Here is a 23,808-nt window from a genome sequence, read left to right as displayed (position 1 = left end):
GACTAGTTTCTCTGACCCTCCTGAGGATTTTAGAAAGGAAAAAGGTTTCAATGTATCATTAGGTTTGATGTTCTTACTCAAGTCCATTTTTCAAAGCCCTGTAGACCTCTTCCACCCTTTTAGGCTGAGGCTCTTTGGGAGGGCAGCTGTTTTTGTGTCCTAAATTGTGCATTTTCTTCAGTTTGGCCTGAGGCTTCTTGAGAGCGGAGGAATTTTCAATGAAGGAGTTACATCTATGGAAAGAGAAAAGAAAAGCCGAAATGGTTTGAGTCTCTGGCAGCCAAAGTGATCTGATCAAAGAAATGCCTTTTAATCATCTTGTGTTTGCATTAGTGTCTTTTGGGGTAGGTAACATTCCCTTGCATATTAATAGATCTGAGCCATCCTACATTTTGTTTTGTGGTATTAGATTTAACTGCTGAAATCTGGAAGTTTGGCTGGGCAGTGACTGCTGCTGCTGCTGCTAAGTTACTTTAGTCGTGTCCGACTCTGTGTGACCCCATAGACAGAAGCCCACCAGGCTCCCCCGTCCCTGGGATTCTCCAGGCAAGAACACTGGAGTGGGTTGCCATTTCCTTCTCCAAGGTGTGGCTACCGAGAGTCAAAGCCTGGCTGTAGGTAATGTACACTCTGAATGAAAGCATGTCACATCACTGAATCCTCATGGGAAGCCAAGGACACACACTTCTAGGTAGAAATAATCAACAGGCAGAAGGATATAATCCAGCTAAAAAAATATGTTCACTATGTGACATCAGGTGTAAGCATCACTGAATTTGACTGGGGGGCTTCCCTGGTGGCTCATTGGTAAAAAGTCTCCCTGCCAATGCAGGAGACATGGGTTCAATCCCTGATTCAGGAAGATTCCGCATACTGAGGAGCAACTAAGCCCATACTCCATGCCCTAGAGCCCATGCTCCACAAGAGAAGCCACAGCAATGAAAAGCCTGAGCACTGCAACTAAAGAACAGCCCCTGCTCACTGCAACTAGAGAAAGCACACCAACAGAGTCAGCACAGCCGAACGTAAATAAATAAAATTATAAAAAGAAGGCAAATTCGATTGAGATGTGAATGAATACATCTTAAATAAAGGGTCAGAGCATGACAAAGGGCTAATTCTCCAGGCAAGCACAACTTATTTTATTGCACTTCAAAGATACTGTGTTTTTTCACAAATTGAAGATGTGCAGCAGTCCTGTGTTGTTAGATGATGGTTAGCATTTTTTACTGATAAAGTATTTAATTATGGTATGTCCATTGTTTTTTTTTAAAGACATAATGCTATTATACAGTTAACAGACTACAGTGTAGTATAAATGTAACCTTTATATGCACTGGAAAACCAAAAAATTTATGTGACCCGCTTTATTATGATATTTGCTTTACTGCAGTGGTCTGGAATCAAACCTGCAGTATCTCTGAGGATAGATTTTTTTTAAGTTTTATTTATTATTTATTTATTTATTGACTGTGCTGTGAGGCTTACAGGATCTTAGTTCCTTGATGAGGGATCGAACCCAGGTCTCAGTAGTGAAAGCACTGAGTCCTAACCATTGGACCACAAGGGAATCCCCTTAAGCTTTATTTTATGGAATAAATTTTGTTTCGGTATAACATGAAACTCAAAATCTCTATTAGTGGCAGGGAGGCAGCCTACAATGGTAAGATGGACACATGGTAACTTAACCCCAAACTACTGATCTGCTTAGGAAGCTAAAAGGCCAGACTACTCACTGACCCAGCCTTCAAGTAGAAAGCCATGACCTCTGAGCATGGCAGGTGAGCACCTTCCAGGTTAATTCTTAGTTACCTTCCTCTGCCATCACTGTGTGTACCAAAGGGGACAATGAATGTCAAAACACATAAACTCCCTAAGAATTCAAGACCTTTATCATGTCAGAAAACCTGAGGACCAACTTTATTCCATGTTACTTCACTATCTGTCTTTTCTTTCTTGAGTTCCCCTAGGTTCTGTTTTAGATGACAGGAGATACTGGGGAAAGTGAAGAATAACTTTCCCAAGCCTGTGTCTGAATGACATCTGCTCCCCAGAGTCAGTCTGCAGAGGCAGTTTTATCCACTGCATAACTTCATACCAAAAATAATCCCCCAATTACAAATACAATGCAAATCCCCCAAATACAATGGGAATGTGCTTCAAAAAGGGGTATGGGGTGATTTCAAACTTTATTACAAAGCCAGAGTAATCAAAACAGTCTGGCACGGGTCAGACTGTGACCAGTGAATAGAGATCAATGAATACAATAGAGATCAATGAATTGATCTGGAAACAGATCAAATGAATAGAGAGCCCAGAAATAAACCCTCCCACATATGGTCAATTAATTTATGACAGAGGAGTCAAGAATATACATGGGGGAAAGACAATCTCTTTAGTAAATGGTGCTGGAAAAACTGGACAGCTACATGCAAAAGAATGAAACTGGACCCTCTCTTACACCATATAAAAACGTTAACTCAAAATGGATTAAAGACTTGAATGTAAGACCTGAAACTATAAAACTCCTAAAATAAAACATAGGCAGTAAACTCCTTGACACAGGTCTTGGCTGTGACTTTTTGAATAAGACACCAAAACAAAAGCAACCCAAGCAAAAATATACAAGGAAGACTACATCAAACTAAAAAGATGAAAAGCTTTTACAAAGCAAAGAAAACCATCGACAAAATAAAAAGGAATACTATTCAGCCACAAACAACAATGAAATCTTGCCGTTTGTGACAACACAGAAGGACACTGAGGGCATCACACTTAAGGAAGTAAGTCAGATAAATGCACAATCTAAAAGGAAAAAAAACAAAAACAACAAGCTCGTTGATTAGAGAACCCACTGGTAGCTGTCAGAGGAAGGGATTGAAGGCTAGGTAGGATAAATGGGTGAAGGGGGTCAAAAAGTGACAGGGAAAAAAAAGAACACTTTAAATTGGCAGGAAAAGACTCCCATAGATGGTGCTGCAATCGGTATATAAAGAAACTTTACTATTCTGTAAGAAAATATGTAAATGTCAACCCTCAAAATAGGCAATGGATGTAAATGGGCTGGTTATTTCCAAAGTAAAGACAAAAGACAAGTAAACTTATGAACACACATTTAACCTCAAGGAGATCAGTCCTGGGTGTTCATTGGAAGGACTGATGCTAAAGCTGAAACTCCAATACTTTGGCCACCTCATGCAAACAGTTGACTCACTGGAAAAGACTCTGATGCTGGGAGGGATTGGGGGCGGGAGGAGAAGGGGACGACAGAGAATGAGATGGCTGGATGGCATCACTGACTCTATGGACATGGGTTTGAGTGAACTCCGGGAGTTGGTGATGGACAGGGAGGCCTGGCGTGCTGTGATTCATGGGGTCACAAAGAGTCGGACACGACTGAGCAACTGAACTGAACTGAACTGAAGGATGATCTAAAAGACTGAGAAAGATTTTCAGAAAATGCTCAGTATCAGCAGATGCATGGATAAAGGCAAATCTGTTGTTACCGGTTAGAGGATAAATGGGCTCAAACGTTTGGAGGCACTTTAGCAACAGGTATCAAAAGATCTGAAAAACATGGGGTGGGGGTGGAGTGGAGGTAGGGAGAGCTACGCACACGTATTGCTTGCTAGCTTGTCCTAAATTTTCAGCCATCTTCTTTGCAGGAGCAATTCTTAAATGATAGAAATTTGGGGAACATTACATCTTTTTCATGAAAGAGATTAAAATAGCACAGGTGTGTGTTTTGACCAGGCCACACGGATGCGGACCTTGTTCAGAGCATCGGGTTCACATCCCTCTCAAGCTGTGTCCCAGGAGAGAACCACACATGACTTGCCTGGATCGCCGCTCCTGAAGGCCACTGAACCCCGCAAAGGACTGGCTCCTGATGATCCCATTGGGCCCTCCAGGCGAGAAGGACTGGGATCCTACCAACATGATTTCTGGGAGTCTGGCTGGTAGTCCTGTAAGACAATGTTAAGATTAAGGCAAATAACAGGCAGGTTCAAACAGAAAACATGCTAAGCCTGTCAATGATAATAGGAGGTGACATGGGATAAGATGAGTCATGAGGCTGTTAGGTGCTTGTAAGACTTCTTTCTTATGACATGTTCTTTTTAACCCAAAGGGTTCAGTTCTTAGGTAAAGAAACACATGAAGACATAAATAAATATAAATTAGACACCATTAGGCTGCAGTCCGTGGGGTCGATATGAGTCAGACACGACTGAGTGACTTCACTTTCACTTTTCACTTTCATGCATTGGAGAAGGAAATGGCAACCCACTCCAGTGTTCTTGCCTGGAGAATCCCAGGGATGGGGGAGCCTGGTGGGCTGCCATCTCTGGGGTCGCACAGAGTCGGACATGACTGAAGCGACTTAGCAGCAGCAGCAGCAGCATCAGTTACTTTAGGGTTCCTTCAGGGATTATTTTTTTTTAAACAAGGTTGAACTGTACCTTCGAAATGCATGAAAACTGTAATGTTTCCCTCCATTTAGAACAGCAATAACAACAGCAGAAGCACACAAATAGGCCAAGTCAAGTTTCAGACAGGCTCTGTGTCACATTCAAAACACGGCTCAGTCTTAGGGTGGAATTCTACACTTGGAAGTCACAAGACAAAAACACTAGGTTTCCTGAGAGATGAACTTACTTAAACTTGTTCTCCCTTTTCCTACACTTAAGCATATTTTGAAAGATCAGATCATGCTGCTATTGTGGCAGTGAGAAAAAAAGACGCGCACAGGGAGTGCTCACAAGAGTAGTGATAATCTAGGTTATGATAAGAACCCGTGAGAAGAGGCAAGGAAGGTAAAGGGGAAAATACAGCAGAAAGCACACGCCCCATTTCAGTCACCAGCTCGCCTTTTGTAAAGACTTGGCACCGCTGACCAAGAAGTGTTGTCACAACACAACTTCAGGTGCTTCCCTGGTGGTCCAGTGGCTAAGATTCAGAGCTCCCAATGCAGGGGGCCCAGGTTCGATTCCTGGTCAGGGAACTAGATCCCATGTGATGCAACTAAGAGTCTCAATGCCGGAGCTGAAGATCCTGCACTTCGCAATGAAGATCAAAGATCCCAAGTGCCCCAATTGAAACCCAGCGCAGGCAAATAAATAACAGAGAAATAAATATTTAATAAAAAACCAAAACTTAAGCTGGACAGAAGCCTAAGATTAGTTTCCCCAAAGGACTACCCTAGAACAGTTAGGTAATTCTACTCCTTTTATATCAGGAAGAGTCAAAGCACATACCATTGTTTTAGCAGGTAACCTCAGTCCAGAGAGGGGGACGGGCCAGCAGGAGGAAGGAGACACAGCCACTGCCCAGGCTAAAGACTTCCAAAGTGGGCAGACACCAACAGCATCAATAGTTGCCCTTAAAAAACCCAGCAAACAAGCAAACAAAGCTGAAAAACAGCAGCAGAATGCTCCTATGGTCCATCTAAACGTGATGGAAAAGTCAATTTCACTGAGACCAGCTCAGAGCTCTTGGAAGCAGCTCAGTCATGGGCGGAGGTCTGAATGCGTTGCTTCCCCAGAGAGAAAAGAACAAACAGCCCCTTCCCCATGAGGCTGCAGGCTCCTAAACCCCCTCCTCCCCACCCACCGAGGAGAAAGCATCTCTGGGCTGCATGCATTCTTGCATGCACACTGGCGCTGACTCACTTGGCAAGAGGCTTTGCAGTGAGCAACAGGTTGCTCTTTGATCTGGGTGGGACAGGCATCCCACCCATTCCAGCTAGGGATGGGGGCAGGGAGGCTGAAATTGGGGAGCATTCTCCAGAATTTTAAAAGCAGTGATGTAGGAGTATGTACATTCAATATTAATATCTAAAGCATGAATAGCAGGACAAAATGTAGTGCAAATAGACTCTTTCTGATTGCTTCCTCCACCCCCACCATTCAAAAATAACCATGATTTACACATAAATCCTTAATAAGGTCCTCCAAAGTGTTCTTTGTTGCTTTCTAAGAAGTCTGTCCAATTTTCATTAAAAACACGTTCTTAGGTTCATAAAGCAGGCCTGTGCTATCTTTGCATCACATGTAAACATAGCAAATATCAAGAAAATGTAATAGTTACAGAAAATTTAATAAATATCAGGAAAACAAGTTCTTTTTGTACTCAATAATTTTGTTATATAAAATATACCTTAAAGTTTCAATTTGGCAAATTTTGTCAGTTTCATATCTCATTTGTCAATTATTGTTCAATAGGTCTGCTGCATCCTGGAAAGTTTTGGTCACAGGGAAAAGACTTAAAATTGTGTGAAATATTTTAACTGTGTTATTGTCTTGACTTCCTAGAGATTATGTTTTTAAACAAAAAAGATTTTTTTCTCTTACCCACTGGATCAGTAGTTGCATGGACTCCTGGCCATTCTGATACAACTGATATGGACCTAGTATTGGGGTTGTGAAAAGGACCGCAGGTGGCTCTGATGCTCAGCGAAGAAAAAAAGGATGATGCTGAATTGGTTGAAATTTTCAAACTCAACCAAAACAATTTGCTACAATTTCTCAAATATCCAACTTTTAAAAAAGAGTCTTAAATAAGCCTCTCTTTGGAAAGTTTAAATGTTAAATGAATTAAACACTAGAGTTGGATAGTGAAATAATTTTCCCCCTTCCCTTTTTTCAGTACCAGATAAGAAAGCTGCTGCTTCTTCTTTTAAAGAAAAGGATAGCTTTATTGCTTTGCCAGGCAAAGGGAGACACACTAGGCTTCTGCCTCAAAAAACTACATGTCTCCAGGCAAACTTTTTGAGAACAAAAATGTCTATCCTGGATTCTGAGTTTGTAAATTGCTTCGGGATGTCCTCAGACGCTTTTCATTACAGTTACTTGTTGAATGGATGCCCGCTGGGAACAGGAAGAGGGGTAGGCAGTTTTGTGAATGTTCTGTTTTGCCTATCTGGTCTGTGAAATGATCATTATCTATCAGAGAAGAATTTGGCTGATAGCTGGCTTAGGCTGAGATCCCTATCCTGCCATCAGCTCCCCTAGAGGCTGACTCACTGCCTAAGGAGAGTCATAAAATAAGTTTGAGGGCTTCTGCACAAAGTTAGGCTCTTGAGAAAAAGGAGTAGGTTGAGAAAGGGAAGAGCTGGAGGGATGATGGGTAAGGGTGCACAAAGCACCCCCCTGCCCATACCCCTAATTCTGAAGTGGGGGTGACTACTTGGCTACTAGTCTTCCAGCAGCCTCAGCCATTCCCCAGTGGCTGGATACTCTGTAACTCTGCTATCATCTTTTTGATGATACCACTCCCACCTCCTGGAGCCTTAAGTCCTCAAGCTGCTCACTGGCTTCCTAGTCTCTCACAGACCTGCTTTCTTCCAGCAAAACTATCCCTAAAGCTACGTACTCATTTGCAGGCTTTAGGGACTTGAAACTGATTTCTTGTCATTTGCATTTTACTAGCAGATGCTTCTTTGAAGCAAAGCCTTCCCCTAAAGAAAGGACTGATGTGCTAATATCAATAGAATTGCATTATCACTGCTAACAGCGGTATGAAGTGATACCCAAAGCTTGGAATACAACTGGTAGTATCTTCTATTTAATATGTAAAACACATTTATCCTTCAATATGTCACATCTACTCTTTGCTATCTCCTGTGTAGAAATACTCAACTTCACAAAAAGTTATATACCGGGAAGTTAATGACAGTCAACTATGTAATAGGAGAAAAGTGGAAATGATGTAAATATTAATCATTGTAGGAATGATTAATACATTATGACATAACCTGAGCAGTTATAACAATATGCCCACACAGAAAGACCCCCCCTCCCTCAGGACAAATTTCAGAACAAATTAGAGTATGATACCAGGAATGTTGAAAACAAAATATAAAATTATGTACATGAATCAAAAAGTTCTGAAAGTATACATAGACAGTCCTTGGAGAGGTGGGATTGAATGGCAGTCAGAAACATTTTAATTTTTCTATATTGCTTGAATTTTTGTAAAGGAAATGGATTTATGTATGACTGATATTATGCAGAATACGTTTTTTGAAACTGCAGACATTTAGAGTTGTCTAGAGTTGGGACTTGGAGAAGGAAATGGCAACCCACTCCAGTGTTCTTGCCTGGAGAATCCCAGGGATGGGGGAGCCTGGTGGGCTGCCGTCTATGGGGTCACACAGAGTCGGACACGACTGAAGTGACTTTGCAGCAGCAGCAGCAGAGTTGGGACTAGAGAGGAGAGAGATCTCACATATAAGAACATATAAGACAACTTTGATGGGTAACAGCTCTATTTATATAGTTGTTTATATCTGTAAGTCCTGCAAAGGAGAAATATGATTTCTGAGAAATAAGGTATTAGGTTTCATAAATTCTGATTACACCCGAATAATTCAGATTCCTCAATGAAGTTCCCATGATGAGCTTTGAGTTACAGACCAACTTCTTTATTTTCATTTGAGGGACTTCTAGAGATGGAATTGGACTCCTGGTAGGGGGCAGTATACTCAGAACATATTGCTAAGACTCACCAAATACCACGCCTAATAAGCAAGAAATTCCACATAAAATAGCACTCTTCTTGGGCTGCTGCTACTTGAAACTTTCCAGCTTTCTAGCTCTAGAAACTAGACATGTTTCTAGTTCCCAACTTACTGACTTCTCACCTGGTCTTTCTGAAAATGCCAGCAGAACTAACATTCATTTATGTGCATTAAATCCTAGAAAGGTCTCGAACCTTAGGCAAACAGTGAAGCTGCTATGGTTTGTTCCTTACTTTGCCTTGTCCCAGGCGGCTCAGGCTGTTACACCATGTGGCCACCCCTGCCCCATAATTCCCATAATCCCTGGGAAGCATCGACTCTGGAGGAATCCCAAGCACCTTGACTAAGAGTTGAATGAACCCTACCATTCTGAGCTGAGCCTCCTAGCACAGAAGCCAGAAAGCCACAATTGTTTCTCTTCTCAACTTTTCATACAGTGAAAACCGCTGCCTTCTCCCTGGCTATGCAGTACTAAGATCCAAGTGAACACACAAAGAGTCTTTTGATATAAAATAAGTACAGGATTTCACGTGTTCTGATATGACACGGTGATACAAGGACACTGGGCCTTGGTGGGTGTGATGAGCCACCCGCTGACCTGAAGTTCCTAGTTTGTTTAAATTATCAAATCACCAGGCAATTTGGGAAAAGCACTGAGTCTGCAGATGGCAGGGTCTGGGGAGGGTGGGTGTGAGGCAGATAAAGAAGATCAAGGGATCACGAGGTTCCCCCTTCACTCCACTAGATTTCTTGCCTTGTTTGGACCAGAAATAAAAGTTCCAATATGAGCACAGTTCAGAGCGGGAACTAGCCAGTGCCCTGGAGAACTCAAAGATAACCTGATTCTTCAAAATCAATGAATGAGTGACAGAGGCCAACCTTGGAGAACTGCCTGGAGGACGGGTGTCCATCGCAGAGCAGGGCTCCGCCGCAGACCCTAACACGCAGCTCCTGACAGTACTTCCGGCAGAAACAGCAAAAATGGAAGAAAAATGTTTTGAAAGTTCAGTCCAGGTGACAGTTCCATTTCCCCTAACATTTTTATAAACTGGTTCTGGTTTATACTTTCTTGTGAATTTGATTAGCCTGAGTTAGCAAGCTTCTCTCCCCAGGTGTGAACAATTCCTTTTGGGGACCCTCAAGGTTAGGTAAGATAGGATGAGCTCCTTTCATCACCTCTCAGGCACGACTCTCCAAATGAATGAGTTCACAGTAGATGTGTTAGAAGCACTGATTAACCATAATTAGACAAAGCAACCAGTTAGCTAGAAGGAATGTTACTATTGATCAAAATTAAGTATACTGAGACTCATGAAAGGAAATAGGAATCATTAGGTTATTTTCAGTTTTTCCAAGCATAAAAGCACTCTGCTGAATTAGGATAATACAGAGAAGTAAAAAGAAGTTAGGGCAGGGATGGGGAGTAAAGAACCATATGGTTTCTATCCACCCAAAGACAACCACCAGCAGAATTTTGGTGCATACAATTTTCAACTCAATAATTTTGAGCATAGTGCATACTAAATTGTGTATGCTGTTTTTCTGTCATATTCCTTTTTTTAAAACTATGTTTTATGGTTTATAATTGGCTTTTCTCTTCAACTACCTTTAAGAAGGTACTTAGGAGCTTCACTGTGGTTCAGACAGTAAAAAATCTGCCTATAGTACAGGAGGCCTGGGTTCAATCCCTGGGTTGGGAAGATCCCCTAGAGAAGGAAATGACACCCACTCCAGTACTCTTGCCTGGAGAATTCCATGGACAGAGGAGCCTGGTGGGCCATAATTCACGGGGCTGCAAAGAATCGGACGTGACTGAGTGACTAACACACACTAGGTCGACCCACAATCCAGGTGCTCCTCTGGATGATAAAAGGGATCCATTCAGTCTGCATTATGCTGCTGCTGTTTAGTAGCTACGTTATGTCCAACTCTTTGTGACTACATGGACTATAGAATATCTAGCCAAGCTCCTCTGTCCATGGGATTTCCCAGGCAGGAATACTGGAGTGGGTTGTCATTTCCTTCTCCAGGAGATCTTCTCCACCGAGGGGTTGAACCTGTGTCTCCTGCACTGGCAAGCAGATTCTTTACCACTGAGCCACCAAGGAAGAGCCAGTCTATATTACAGATACCTTTTATTTTTGATTTTAAGATATGGTCAAAGGCAAAGTGTATCCTTGCAAGAATGATGTCCCTATGGGAAACAAAGGAGCAGATTCGTATTTGTACATGCTGGAGTTGCAGGACATCAAGCATTATGAAATTTAAAAAACAGCCACACAACAGCTGGACATCACTTTCTTCACCCTGGAAGAGTAAGGTTTTTATGGTCTGTTTCCCTTCTTTTTCATTTAGCTGAATTCTCCAATGTACAACACAAACAGGTAATTCTGGAAGATCCCCACTATTGACAGAAAATATAAGAGATATCTGTAATTTCAGAACAAAGTAAGAATTTCTTAGTTCTCACTGAAGCATTTCTCATGGGGGGAGAATGTCAACTTAGAAATCAATAGTTGCATAGCTACAAAGCTACACCATTTCCACCTTAGACTGAGACTAATCTTCTGTGATCAGGCAACAGCCAGCAGGTCAGCTGGCAGGTTGCTGGGGTGATATGCAGGCAAAAGTAGACAATTCTACAATTAACTTGAGTGTTGGCGTGGTGCCAGGGATGGGAACAGGCAAAGGATCATGAGACAACTTTGTGTGGGTGTGTGTGTGTGGAAGTGTTCAAAAAACTGCTGTGATGATTGCTGGACAACTGTATACATTTCCTGAAACTCAAACTATATACTTAAGATGAATTAAATTTATGATGCATGAATTTTACATCAATAAAGTTGTTGGAAAAATCTTTATCAGTTTCCAGAAAAAGTCATCATTCCTTCTGCAAGAGGAAATGCCAAGGAATCAGGACCTGAAAAGGAAAAGCTCAATTAATAAGCAACTACCTGAGAGTTGGATATTTTCATGTTTTGATCCTTTTCCCTGTAGGCATCACAAGAGATGCAGCACACTGGCCCCACTGTGCTTTCTGACTCATTTTTTCATGCCCGGGTTGTGTTCCTCCACTCCCCGCTCCTAACAATGCCATCCTGTTTATGAGCAAAAGTATAATTCAACTGTCTGAAAGAGGCATGTTGACCAGATGTGAATAGCCTGCTATGCTAAATGATTATTTAAGATGAATCCTAAAAATAGGTGTCTGTGTATTATATGGTTGCAAGGTACCTATTAAAGAACAGTTGACTAATCTTAAAAAAAAAAGTGGACACATTTAAGTCATTGGCTTTTTTTTGGTAGTGTTCTGTCTTAAAATAAATCAGTTCAGTTCAGTTCAGTCGCTCAGTCGTGACCGACTCTGCGACCCCAGGAACTGCAGTACTCCAGGCCTCTCTGTCTATCACCAACTCCTGGAGTTCACTCAAACTCATGTCCATCGAGTCGGTGATCCCATCCAGCCATCTCATCCTCTGTCATCACCTTCTCCTCCTGCCCCCAATCCCTCCCAGCTTTTTTCAGTTTTTTCAGTGAGTCAACTCTTCGCATGAGATAGCCAAAGTATTGGAGTTTCAGCTTTAGCATCAGTCCTTCCAATGAACACCCAAGACTGATCTCCTTTAGGATGGACTGGTTGGATCTCCTTGCAGTCCAAGGGACTCTCAAGAATCTTCTCCAACACCACAGTTCAAAAGCATCAATTCTTCGGCGCTCAGCTTTCTTCACAGTTCAATTCTCACATCCATACAAGACCACTGGAAAAACCGTATCCTTGACTAGACGGACCTTTGTTGGCAAAGTAATGTCTCTGCTTTTTAATATGCTGTCTAGGTTGGTCATAACTTTCCTTCCAGGGAGTAAGCATCTTTTAATTTCATGGCTGCAATCACCATCTGCAGTGATTTTGGAGCCCAGAAAAATAAAGTCCGACACTGTTTCCACTGTTTCCCATCTATTTGCCATGAAGTGTTGGGACCAGATGCCATGATCTTAATTTTCTGAATGTTAATGTTGAGCTTCAAGCCAACCTTTCCACTCTCCTCTTTCCCTTTCATCAAGAGGCTCTTTAGTTCCTCTTCACTTTCTGCCATAAGGGTGGTGTCATCTGCATATCTGAGGTTATTGATATTTCTCCCAGCAAAGGCAAGACTAATATTTGCTTCTCAGTTGTCAGCTTCTGTTTACTAACCAAATGATAAATACATGCACGAGATATTACACTGATTAACTGAGACAAATGATGTGAATGGATGAAAAAACTTCTAGAACGACTTTGATGTCGACTTTGATCCCTTGGTTAAGCTGTTGGATGCCTGGAAAGTTTCTATTTTTGCCTTTGTGACTGGTAAGTGGTTGGTAAGGAGGTACTTTGAGGCTATGCAAATATCTTGTTTGTTTAACCTAGAAGTTTTAGCAACCGTTGATGATTTTTGCCCAAATCAATTATCATTATGATGGTGGCAAAATGGTATGCTTTGTACTCAGTCATTGTTTTGTACTGTAAGAGCTTTCTTGAATCCTTTTATTTGTTTTTATTCACTGTCAGGTCTGTTGGGATGGACTCATGGATTCTTATTTTATTTAGGTTGGTTGTAACTTTTATGTCTAGGTTATAGGCTGGTCGTAATTTTATATATAGTAGTGTGTATATGTCAACTATAATCTCCCAATTTATCCTTCCTCCTCTTTCCCCCTTGGTAATCATAAGTTTGTTTTGTACATCTGTGACTCTATTTCTGACAAAACTTTCAATTATTGATGGGAATTAACATACTCAGGGACTCAGTGTTTTATAATTATTTCCCTGAATGTTTCATCTCTTTTAACAAGCTACAAACTTCTTGAGCATAGGTACCATCTATCTGTACCAACTTCTTTGATGCTCAGGGTAGAAAAGAAAAGCATTGTCTCTGGAGCCAGGTAACCCAGGTTTCACTCAAGTTCTCTCTGAGCTCCAATTTTTCTTGTCAATAAAATGAGGATAATAAGACTTGAGTTACCAAAGCTGTTGCAAGGAGAAAATGAGATAACATATGTAAAAATCTTAGTGTGGAACAATGGTTTCTTTTCTACTATCAATATCTAGAATGAGTCCTTAGAAGGTATATCTGATTTTTATCCATCAAATAGAATGCACTAATTATAATACCATACATACTTTTTAGGTAAAGGGATAGTATTAGTCGCTTGGTTGTGTCCAACTCTTTGCAACCCCATGGACTGTTGCCTGCCAGGCTCCTCTGCCCATGAAATTCTCCAGGCAAGAATACTGGAGTGGGTTGCCATTTCCTTCTCCAAGGGATCTTTCTGACTCAGGGATCGAACCTGGGTCTCCTGCACTGCAGGCGGTTTCTTTACTGACTGAGCACCAGGGAAGCCAAAAGAGATACACAGAAATAAAGTAATTTTATATCACTGTACCTCTCTTTCTTTCTCTTTTACTCCCACCTCAAGCCAATGAGAACAGAGCACTGTGAAGCTATTTTCAGCATCTTGCAGACCATTTGAAGAGTAAAGAAGAAACATTAATTGCATGTCTACTTACTGGAACAGTCAGTTGTAAGAACTATATAATTGACACCATTTCAGCCTGAGGAAAATGAAAAACCCTCTTCTTCCATTCTGGTGGATTAAACAAATGCAGAGAGAAGCAGCTGGCCTCACGATAATTAGAAGAGAAATGATTCAGGACCTAAAACTTGCTTAAATGTCAAGGGGAGTTGAATGGATTTTGACTAATGTTGTCATAATTCATTTTAAAATGCAAAGTCTAAAACACTCAGAGACCCTCATTTGGTGCAAAGCAGACATCTAAACAGGACCAACTGTTTCCTGGTTCAAAGGAAGAAACATTTTGTGCTTAAATGAAGCTTGAAGCTATTAGCAATAATAAGTCAATTTACTAATTAAAAAAAAAACAACAGTAAAAACCATGCACATCAAAAGGGGAAATTTCTTGGAAACACTGTCCTCATAGACAGCTTGGCTGATCCTGCTGAGGAAAAAATCCACCCACCACAAACCCTCATTATTTGATCATCAGATTCAAAAACAACGCTCCAGTATGAAGGAAACGGCCACTTGCCTGGTGTTATCAGCTCCTCTAGGCTTTTCTTGCACGTAGCCTGTTTACCCCTAGAGCTTGGCAACTCATTTTGAGCTAATGGTGACTGTTGCTTCTTCACTTCAAAATACACCAAAACAGTACTAACATCTTCTGCTGTTATTTGACTTTACTAAAATTACCATTTTTTACAGTTTTTTTTTTAATTGACTTTACTTTTTAAAGCAGTTTTAGGCTCAGAGCAAAACTGAGCAGAAAGTACAGAAATTTCCTATATACTCCCTGCCCCTATGTGTGCACAGTCTCCCCTACTATCAACCCCCACCAGGGTGGTATATTTGCTCCAGTCAAAGAACCGACATTGTCACATCACCATCATCCAAAGTCTGTAATTTTCATTAGGATTCACTCTTGGTCTTATACATCCTATGAGTTGGGGAATATGTGTAATGACTTGTCCACCGTTAGAGCATAGGGAAGCAAAATTTGCTATCTCTGAATGTGTCTCTTTTGCGTGTGGATTAAACTGATTATCTTAAGAAATGGAAGACTCAAGGAGTTTGAAATGACAATTTTTTGTACTTTATTTTTAGAGCAGTTTTACTTTTTATTTATTGTTTATTTTTTGGCATGCGGAACTTCCTTGACCAGGGACTGAACCTGTACCCCATGCAGGGGAAGCTGGGGGTCTCAGTCACTGAACCACCAGAGAACTCTCTAAATCACCATTTTTTTGGTGATTTAGTTTAATAGTTTAATAGTTTTTATTATTTTCACTAGATTGGAGCTACATCTTTGGCCATCTTAAAGAGAAAAAGCCCTTTGGTTCTAGAAGAATGTCCCCAACAATGTGCTGGGAAGCATAAGCATGCACCGTGCAAGGTTCCTTTGTCTAGCACGTGTGTCTAAAACGCATTCGTTCACGGGCGTGAGAGTCAGGTAGAATATGGAACTGAACCTTATAATTAAGCTACATGATATAGCTCATCTCAGAGAAAGGAGATGAATTATCTTAAAGCTTTTTAGATATGGCCTACACAATCAAACAAATAGATCTTTCTTATATTCAATTAATTTATTTCTGGCCATCAGAGCAATTAAGTGGAATTATTGGAGGGTTGACTGACAATTTTATGTGATGGCATGCATGCTTAGTTGCTAAGTACTGTCTGACTCTGTGATCCCATGGATTGCAGCACACCAGGCTCCTCCGTCCAGGGTTTCTTGCAGACAAGAATACTGGAGTTGGTTGCTATTTCCTCCTCCAGGAGATCTTCCCGACACAGGGATTGAACCTGTGTCTCCTGCATTGGCAGGTTGATTCTTTACCACTGAGCCACCTTACAGCTAAAGACCTCAACTCAATTATGGTAATACCACAGGATCACAGCTTTCGTTTGCACTAGGAGGTGACAGTTAAGCCTTGCTTAGGTGAAGCAATGAACTTAAAGCCAAGGCAGTCTTTTCAAACTCAAGTTACATTCGTCATTTTATTTCTGTTGTTATGACAACACTTTTAAAAGCAGTACTTCAAACGCTTAGCATTCAGGCATCTTATTATAGACTTGAATATAATACACGAGGGTACGAAGTGCAGCTCTTAGGGGTTTTGAAGGAGCGGAAATGCACAGTTAGAACACCTGGACACCTTCTCAGCTTTGGCCCCTGAAGCTCCTTCACTTGGCTTTTTTATGTAAAAAAATAGTGAGGGCTCCTCCAGAGGAGGGAAGATGAAAGAATTTACGTGGGAAGATATGCATTATTATTCACAGTCTCTATTCTGATACTCTTGATTACAGCCTGCGTCATGCATTTTTTAGAAGTCTGTAAGTGATGGTGTGTTCCGATCAACTTCAAGAGCTTCTTGTTAGCTATTGGAGTGATTCGTTTATATAACTGTGACTCTACAGATAAAGTTCTCATAACACAGACTTATTATGAAAATTAATAATCTATAAAGGGAGAGGTATTTAGCGTGAATCTGTAACAGGAAGCAATGACCTGTTGTGTCTGGACTACAGTCTGGTAAAAGCAGAGAAATGTTTGTTAAACCTTATGTTTTAATTTTTTAAATTGAAGCATAGGTGATTACAATACTGTGTGAGTTTCAGATGTACACCAAAGTGATTCAGTTATATTCTTTTTTTCAGATTGTTATCCATTATAGGTTATTACAGGATAAATGAAAATAGTCCCCTGTGTTGTACAGCAAGTCCTTATTGCTTATCTATTTTACATGTAATAGAAAAATACAGAATGCTTCACAAAGTTCCACGTCATCCTTGCACAGGGGCCGTGCTAATCTTCTCCCTCTTGTTCCAATTTCAGTATATGTGCTGTTGAAGTAAGCACCATTTTTTTTTAAGCAACATACAAAGAAAAAGATGTTTTTACCAAGGAAATGAGCCAGTTGAATGTCGGCACTTTCCGATCATTATGTGTTGGGTTGGCAAAAAAGTTGTTCCCTAAGATCTTATGGAAAAACCCAAACAAATTTTTTGGCCAACCCAGTGTGAGAGTTGGACTGTGAAGAAAGCTGATCGCTGAAGAATTGATGCTTTTGAACTGTGGTGCTGGAGAAGACTCTTGAGAGTCCCTTGGACTGCAAGGAGATCCAACCAGTCCATTCTAAAGGAGATCAATCCTGGGTGTTCATTGGAAGGACTGATGCTAAAGCTGAAACTCCAATACTTTGGCCACCTCATGCGATGAATTGATTCACTGGAAAAGACTCTGATGCTGGGAAGGATTGGGGGTGGGAGGAGACGGGGACGACAGAGAATGAGATGGCTGGATGGCATCACCAACTCTGTGGACATGAGTTTGAGTGAACTCCGGGAGTTGGTGATGAACAGGGAAGCCTGGCGTGCTGTGATTCATGGGGTCGCAAAGAGTTGGTCACGACTGAGCGACTGAACTGAACTGAACTGAATATTAATAGGGAGAATTTTATCTCTACTGTTAATCCTCCCTGCCTTGGAGTAAATTTTCTGATAATGTGACCTTGGTCTCCCTAAACCTGTGGTGTTCTGACTGAAGTCATGTGAATTATTACTGAACAAAGTAGAGGTGAAAAAAAGGAGGATGCAAATGATAACATTTCAGAAGAAACCAGTGTCAGAGAGTTACTCTGTGGTTCAGCTAGAATAAGGCTGTGTGTGAAAGTGCCATCGCATGCCAGCAGTTTCAAAGCTGCGTGGTTTCCCAGAGGCCCGCGCACATGTTCTCTGCATGGTAATTTTAGCAAATTAAACTGCTCTAAAGGGGATAGTGGGTTCATTACTGGTCCTTGCTCCTGCATACCAAGAAGGTGGTCATATGAACAACATCTGCTGAGTTATTTTTGGTTGCCAAAACCAAATAATTTATAACCAGAATGCAAAGCAGTTAGGTATAGCCATGTGCAAATCCCTAGATTATCAACAAAGCAGAATTATGTTCCTTTTTATGATACATTAAGGGGGTAAAATAATTTCTTACTGTTCTTTGCTCCAACCAGAGGATTTGAAGCTGTAAAAACAGGAATGAAGCAAAAGTCCATTTAATCCTGAAAGTACAATTTAGTTGCAAAGAAAGAACAAATGCTTATGGATCCCACACTGGACCCATCAACATATGGCAGACTCCCAACACCAAAGACAAAAGAATACATTACAGGCCTATTTGTACACATGTGAAATGCCGTATTACTTGGATTCTGAACCCAAAGGCACTGTCAGGATACTTGCCCTCACAGAGGCCCACATAACTCCAAAAAATCACAGCAAGCTCCCACTCATCTAGCAATTTAATCTCCACTCTTAGCTGTCTGTAATCCTTTGCCCATTCATGTCCTTTGCCAATCCACCTAGAGGGGAGTCAGATCCCCTTTTCAAAAGGAGGAAAAAGAGGGGTTGGAAGACTTTCCCCACGACAACCTGTCTCCCCCACCACACTATTCCATCACCTGACTCACCAGTTTCAACCCTATTCTAGGCCCTTCCCTCTGAATTTACTCCATCCTCTGGTCACATTAGAATTGTTCAAAGGGCTATTTTTTATTTTCTGGGACTCAAATCTCACTCTGAAATGCTTGGTCTTCTCTTGGCTCTGGGTTTTAAATTTTGTCTCTAGTTCACTAACAAGAAAATGGTTTTCATTCATTTTCTTGGGTCCTACCCACTGTCTCCATACACCCTGTCCCTCTGGCCAGTCTGGGAGAAATAAAGTAGGTTAAGATCTTCACAGGGCTTCAGACTCCCTGCTGAGCAAATCATTTATTCATGGGAAAAAAGGAGGAGAAAGGACAAGATACTTAAGAGATATGCTGTTGGGAGTCCGCCATATGTTGATGGGTCCAGTGTGGGATCCATAAGCATTTGTTCTTTCTTTGCAACCAAACGGTACTTTAAGGATTAAATGGAGATTAAATGGACTTTTTGCTTGAGTATCTTGTCCTTTCTCCTTATACATCTGGATACAATGGGTAGACCTTGTCTTGACTGTGATGACAAACCTACTGAAAAAAGTCATTTTTGAGATACTTGGGACATTTTAACATGGATTAGACATTAGATCATACTAAGGAAATACTGTTCATATTGCTCGGTGTGAAATGGAATTAGGATCATGCAGAAATATGTCTACATTTTTGAGATGCCCACGGAAGTTTGTAGGAGTGAAATGACATATGGTTTAGATTTGCTTTAAGATGTTTTAACAATAACAAGAGGGAGAGATGAAGCAAGTGTGGAAAATTCTTGACAATCATTGCACTGGGTGATGGGTTTTTAGGAATATGTTATTCCATTTGCTTTATTTATGCACACATTTGAATAGTTTAATGTGTCTACTGTTCTAGCACTGATACAAGAAAGCAATCCCAAATAGTGAATGGGTGTCAGGGCCCACATCTAGCGTGAATCAGTCAAGTATTGTGTCAGAAACTACTTCTTAGCCTTTAGCCCCTTTAAGGAACACTTCAGAACACAGGGAATGTAAGAATGGGGGATGTAGCATGAATGCAATACATGATGATCTCTGTCTTCCTTGAATCTCAGGGCAGAGAAAGAGAAAGTCAGAGAGAAGGGAAATTTGTCTATTTTCTCTAGAAGGAGAAGGAGATTTGGTTTAGCCTGTTTGCTTGGTGGGTCGACCCAATCCCACTTCAAAGCAAACAAGAAGCCTATAATTTGACCACATTGGAGGTCAAATTAACTGGCTTTAATAAGTTCCAGACCCACCTAACTTTCCACTCCTTCCAGACCAACATCTGTGTAAACACAGAAACCCCAAACTGGGACCACCTCTCTTGGCTATGGAGCAGGTCAACAGGGAACAGAGCTGTGGGGTCAGGGGGGCCTCAGATTTTGCCTCTGTCCTCTGACTGGTCGGGAGAAGTGTGTGGGAATAGCCCGAGGCTTTCACCATGGACAGGGCCACAGAGGGGTCTGAGGTGTCAGGACTTGAGGAACAAGTGCAGGCTCTGAGCAAACTGGCAGCGCTGAGCCTGGGAGCATTAGTCATGCAAAAATGAAAAGATGAAATAATCTCTGTATAGGGAAGTTCAGTTTTCCAGTCAACTGACAGAGGCCTTCTCCACCATAGAGGTAGATATAGTGGCTCAGATGGTAAAGAATCTGCCTGCAATGCAGGAGACCCAGGTTTGATCCCTGGATCCGGAAGATCCCCAGGAGAAGGGAATGGCAACCAATTCCAGTATTCGTGCCTAGAGAATTCCACTGACAGAGGAGCCTGGTGGGCTACAGTCCATGGGTCGCAAAGAGTCGGACACGACTGAGCGACTCACACTTTCATTTTCTCTACCATATAGGCTTCGAAAGAATTTAGTAGTGACGCCAAAGTTAAAAGAACTTAGAACAGGTAACCCTTTGAGGAATACAAATAAAGAGAATGGTGCATCTTTTGGTGGCCACACAACTGTCTGAATCTCTAGTATCATCTAGTGAGGAGATTCATAACAACATTTCAAATCCATGGAATGGTCCTTTCCAAATGCTTTGACATCTATACTCTGACAACAGCCATGTAAATAAGGGAGGGCAACTGTCATGATTCCCACTGCATAGGTAAGGAGACTGATCTGCAGACAACTGTACTAACAAGACTGTTGGCAGAACTGGATCTAGAATCAGAGTTTCTACCCATCTCTACTTTCCTTTAGCTGAGAAAGCAGAATTCCTCCTCCAGTTTTCTTTGCCTTCTTATTCTTTAAGTTTGTCCATGACATGAGGCTTGCAGGATTTTAGTTCCCCAGTCCTCAGCAGTGAAAGCTTAGAGTCCTAATCACCAGACCACCAGGGAATTCCCTTTTTCGCCTGTTTCTTAATATGACTTTCCATCAACTTGGAGAGAAGGGTCCCCAGTACTCAGAACGCCCTGTGACCTCACAGACATCATTAATTAGCACTGATCAGGTACTCAGAGGGTTCAAGAACAACTGACCCTTGTTTCACTGTTACTCTTATTTTTTATTTCCTTATTCCATAACCATTGCCCATGAGCTTCTTAGGTGGCTCAGTGGTAAAGAACCCACCTGCCAATGCAGGAGATGCAGGAGACTCAGGTTCAATCCCTGGATTGGGAGGATCTCCTGGAGGAGTGCATGGAAACCCACTCCAGTATTCTTGCCTGGAAAATGTCATAGGGAGAGAAGCTACGGTCCATGGGGTCATAAAGAGTCAGACACAACTGAGTGGCCAAGCACTCATGAATTCACTCACTCAACCATTTTCCACAATGAGATGCTCATTATAACACAGTATAACAACAATAACAGCGTTTTAGAGTCAACAAATACAAGTGGGTAATCCTTGCTATTCAGGAGTAACAAATCATGACTAAATCCAGAAAGTCATGTTCCCTGTTAGAAAGTGAGTTACTGGACTCATATGAAGACATTTAACACATTAAAATAAATATTTAACCTATATTTTGGCCTCTGCACCTTCCTATGGATATAACTATCAATAACCTCTAGAAAGAGGGTAATACAGTCTAGAGAGTCTCAAACCTGGCTGCATATTAGCATTACCTGGAGAGCTTTTTAATAATGTGATTATCTGAGCTTCATTCCCAGTGGTTTTAATTTAATTGATCTGCGTAGAGCCTTGCCAGAGATACATAAAATCTTTCCAGGGTTTCATTTTTTCTCTCTGCACACTGTATGCCATAATCTTGATCACACTTACCTCCTATTCTTTCAATGCACAAAAAATTGAGTTATTAATGTTCTTTAGTTGCTTGATTCCAACTCCAATACAAAAAAATATTTGGAAAAGGCATTTCCAGTCTTCACCAGAAACACAGGACAAAACTGCATCACTTCTCTAATGGCAAAAAAGGAATGACTCTGGGTATCCTAGGGTTCAAAAGAAAAACTGTCCACTGTGTGAAGACTCAAAAGTAACTCCCTATCAGGACTGGAACTCATGGTCATCTAATCTTCTGTTTCCCAATTGTGATGACAAAATATAGGCCTTCCGTGTCAGGGCTGTGGCGACCAAAGAATTCAGCCTGCCTGGAAGAAACACTTTATATTGTGCAGGCTTGATGAGTTGCCTGACCTCTCCAGACCATAATTACTTCATCTGTAAAAACGGGAAAAGAAACAAACTCCCAGTTTGCTGTGAAAATTAATATGCTAATGAATTCAAGTGCTTAGAACAGTGAAGAGCAGGCGCTATTCTGATCGTTACGGTGATGAGGATGTATTACCAAGTTGTCTCCAGTTTAATGAGGTCTAGATGCGACATCCTGTGCATCTCCCAGGGAAAACTGGGAGGCTGATTTCATGAGTTTTATACTTTACCTAGGAGCTCATTTATAAGTACTGTATATTCTCAAGTCTCTTGAAAGTGGAATTAGCTGAGCTAGGCTTCAATTAGAGACTATATAATATCTGCAGAGGTGGTGAAAAAAAGTTGATTCCCCCTAAATAAAAAGAAATGGTATTAAATATGGCACAAGATCCTAGGATACTTTACCACCAAACAGGCGTCTGTAAAAGTTGACTTTCTACAGTATGATTTGCGAGCTTTTCAGTGGACGCCCTCCAGACAACCAGCTGCTCTGAACATTTTTCTCTTCTGAAGGATGTCATTCACATTGTGTTTCTCAAACCTCAACTTAAGACTTTGCAGTTGCAAGTACAGAGAACATTAAATGTGGGTGTTGAATACAATCCAATGGGATGGGCAGAATTTGGAATGTGAACTGGGCAATGTCTTTTTTAAAAAATGACATGCATTCATGTAAGAATGTATTTTGATCCCTAGGAGGGACAAAATTTTTCTCTGCACCAAAAATATATCATTCGGCAGTATGGGTTTATTGTTTCCAAGTTGACAGTGCGGGTGTTTCAGCCCCAAGAGCAGATGCCCTCCAACTGTTCAGCCTGGGGTCTGAGGGTGAAGAGAAAAGCGGGGCAACAGCGTGGACAGGTGGCTGGACACAGCCAGTCATTGCACCCCCTACCCTTCTGCTGCCTTCCAGAGCTGGATTTCAGACCATGCTGTGTGTCACAATTAATGTTCTCAGCAGGGAAGGGCAGTATCAAATTTATCAGTTATGTTTCTGTTAGGACTTTCAGAATCAAAGAAAATGGTTTAGGTGGGAACATTAGTCTTAGTCAATGACAGAACACTTAAACTTAACACATGTATATATAGGTTACATATTTCCTGAGAGTCAACTCAGGGACGATGTTGTGCCATCATAGCTCTAATTAAAAGAGGGTCTTCGGTGAGACAGAATCTTAGAGATTGCTGCAGTCAGTGTCTTTGTAAGCAACAGAGAGAAGCAGCAAGTAAGAACAAAGAAGCAGCAGGATCCAGAAGCTCAAACACATACGTTCACATATAGACACCTCAAGTTTATGGTGTGTGGTTAGACCGTAAGTCTGCAGTCACACAATTGGTGTGAATATCCTCTTTGGAACAACGACCTCTGCTCAGTTCCCTCATCTCTAAACACTTACATCATTAAGTTATTGTGATAATTAAGGGAAATCAAGCCTGTAAAGTATAACGCACAGAGTATGTACTTAGTAAAACGGATGTCAGCTACCACCACCACCACCATCATCCCTGTCATCATTATCAGCAAGGTCAAGGATAAAAAGACATATGGCCTCACCTAAACAATGAAACTTTCATGTTTTTATGCTCTGCTTCATTTTGCTAATCAAGTTGGTCTTGCTAAAACCCAAGATCTCAAGTGCTGA

At 41.3% G+C, this 23,808-nt stretch overlaps 1 protein-coding gene and 1 non-coding gene across 5 annotated transcripts in view; both read right to left on the bottom strand.

The window, feature by feature from the left end:
* Positions 1 to 23,808, bottom strand: part of RIPOR2 (RHO family interacting cell polarization regulator 2) — a 214,531-nt gene that overhangs the window by 46,435 nt on the left and 144,288 nt on the right. For all 4 annotated transcript variants that reach the window (XM_088831096.1, XM_088831097.1, XM_055405865.2 and 1 more), the window contains exons 2-3: positions 3,839 to 3,965; positions 78 to 233 (exon numbers count right to left, since the gene is read on the bottom strand). In XM_088831096.1, the coding sequence (XP_088687222.1) occupies positions 78 to 233; positions 3,839 to 3,965 (283 nt within the window). The remainder of the gene's footprint in view (positions 1 to 77; positions 234 to 3,838; positions 3,966 to 23,808) is intronic.
* LOC129543924 (U6 spliceosomal RNA) lies at positions 16,831 to 16,937 on the bottom strand. The gene has a single exon (XR_008683380.2). It is a non-coding gene; the product is annotated as a U6 spliceosomal RNA (small nuclear RNA).

Source organism: Moschus berezovskii, chromosome 23 (assembly GCF_049115385.1).
Source record: "Moschus berezovskii isolate FMDL1 chromosome 23, NW_MosBer_1.0, whole genome shotgun sequence".
Classification (NCBI taxonomy): domain Eukaryota; kingdom Metazoa; phylum Chordata; class Mammalia; order Artiodactyla; family Moschidae; genus Moschus; species Moschus berezovskii.
The sequence above is the reverse complement of the archived record's forward strand: the minus strand, read 5'-3'. Positions and strand labels throughout refer to the sequence as shown.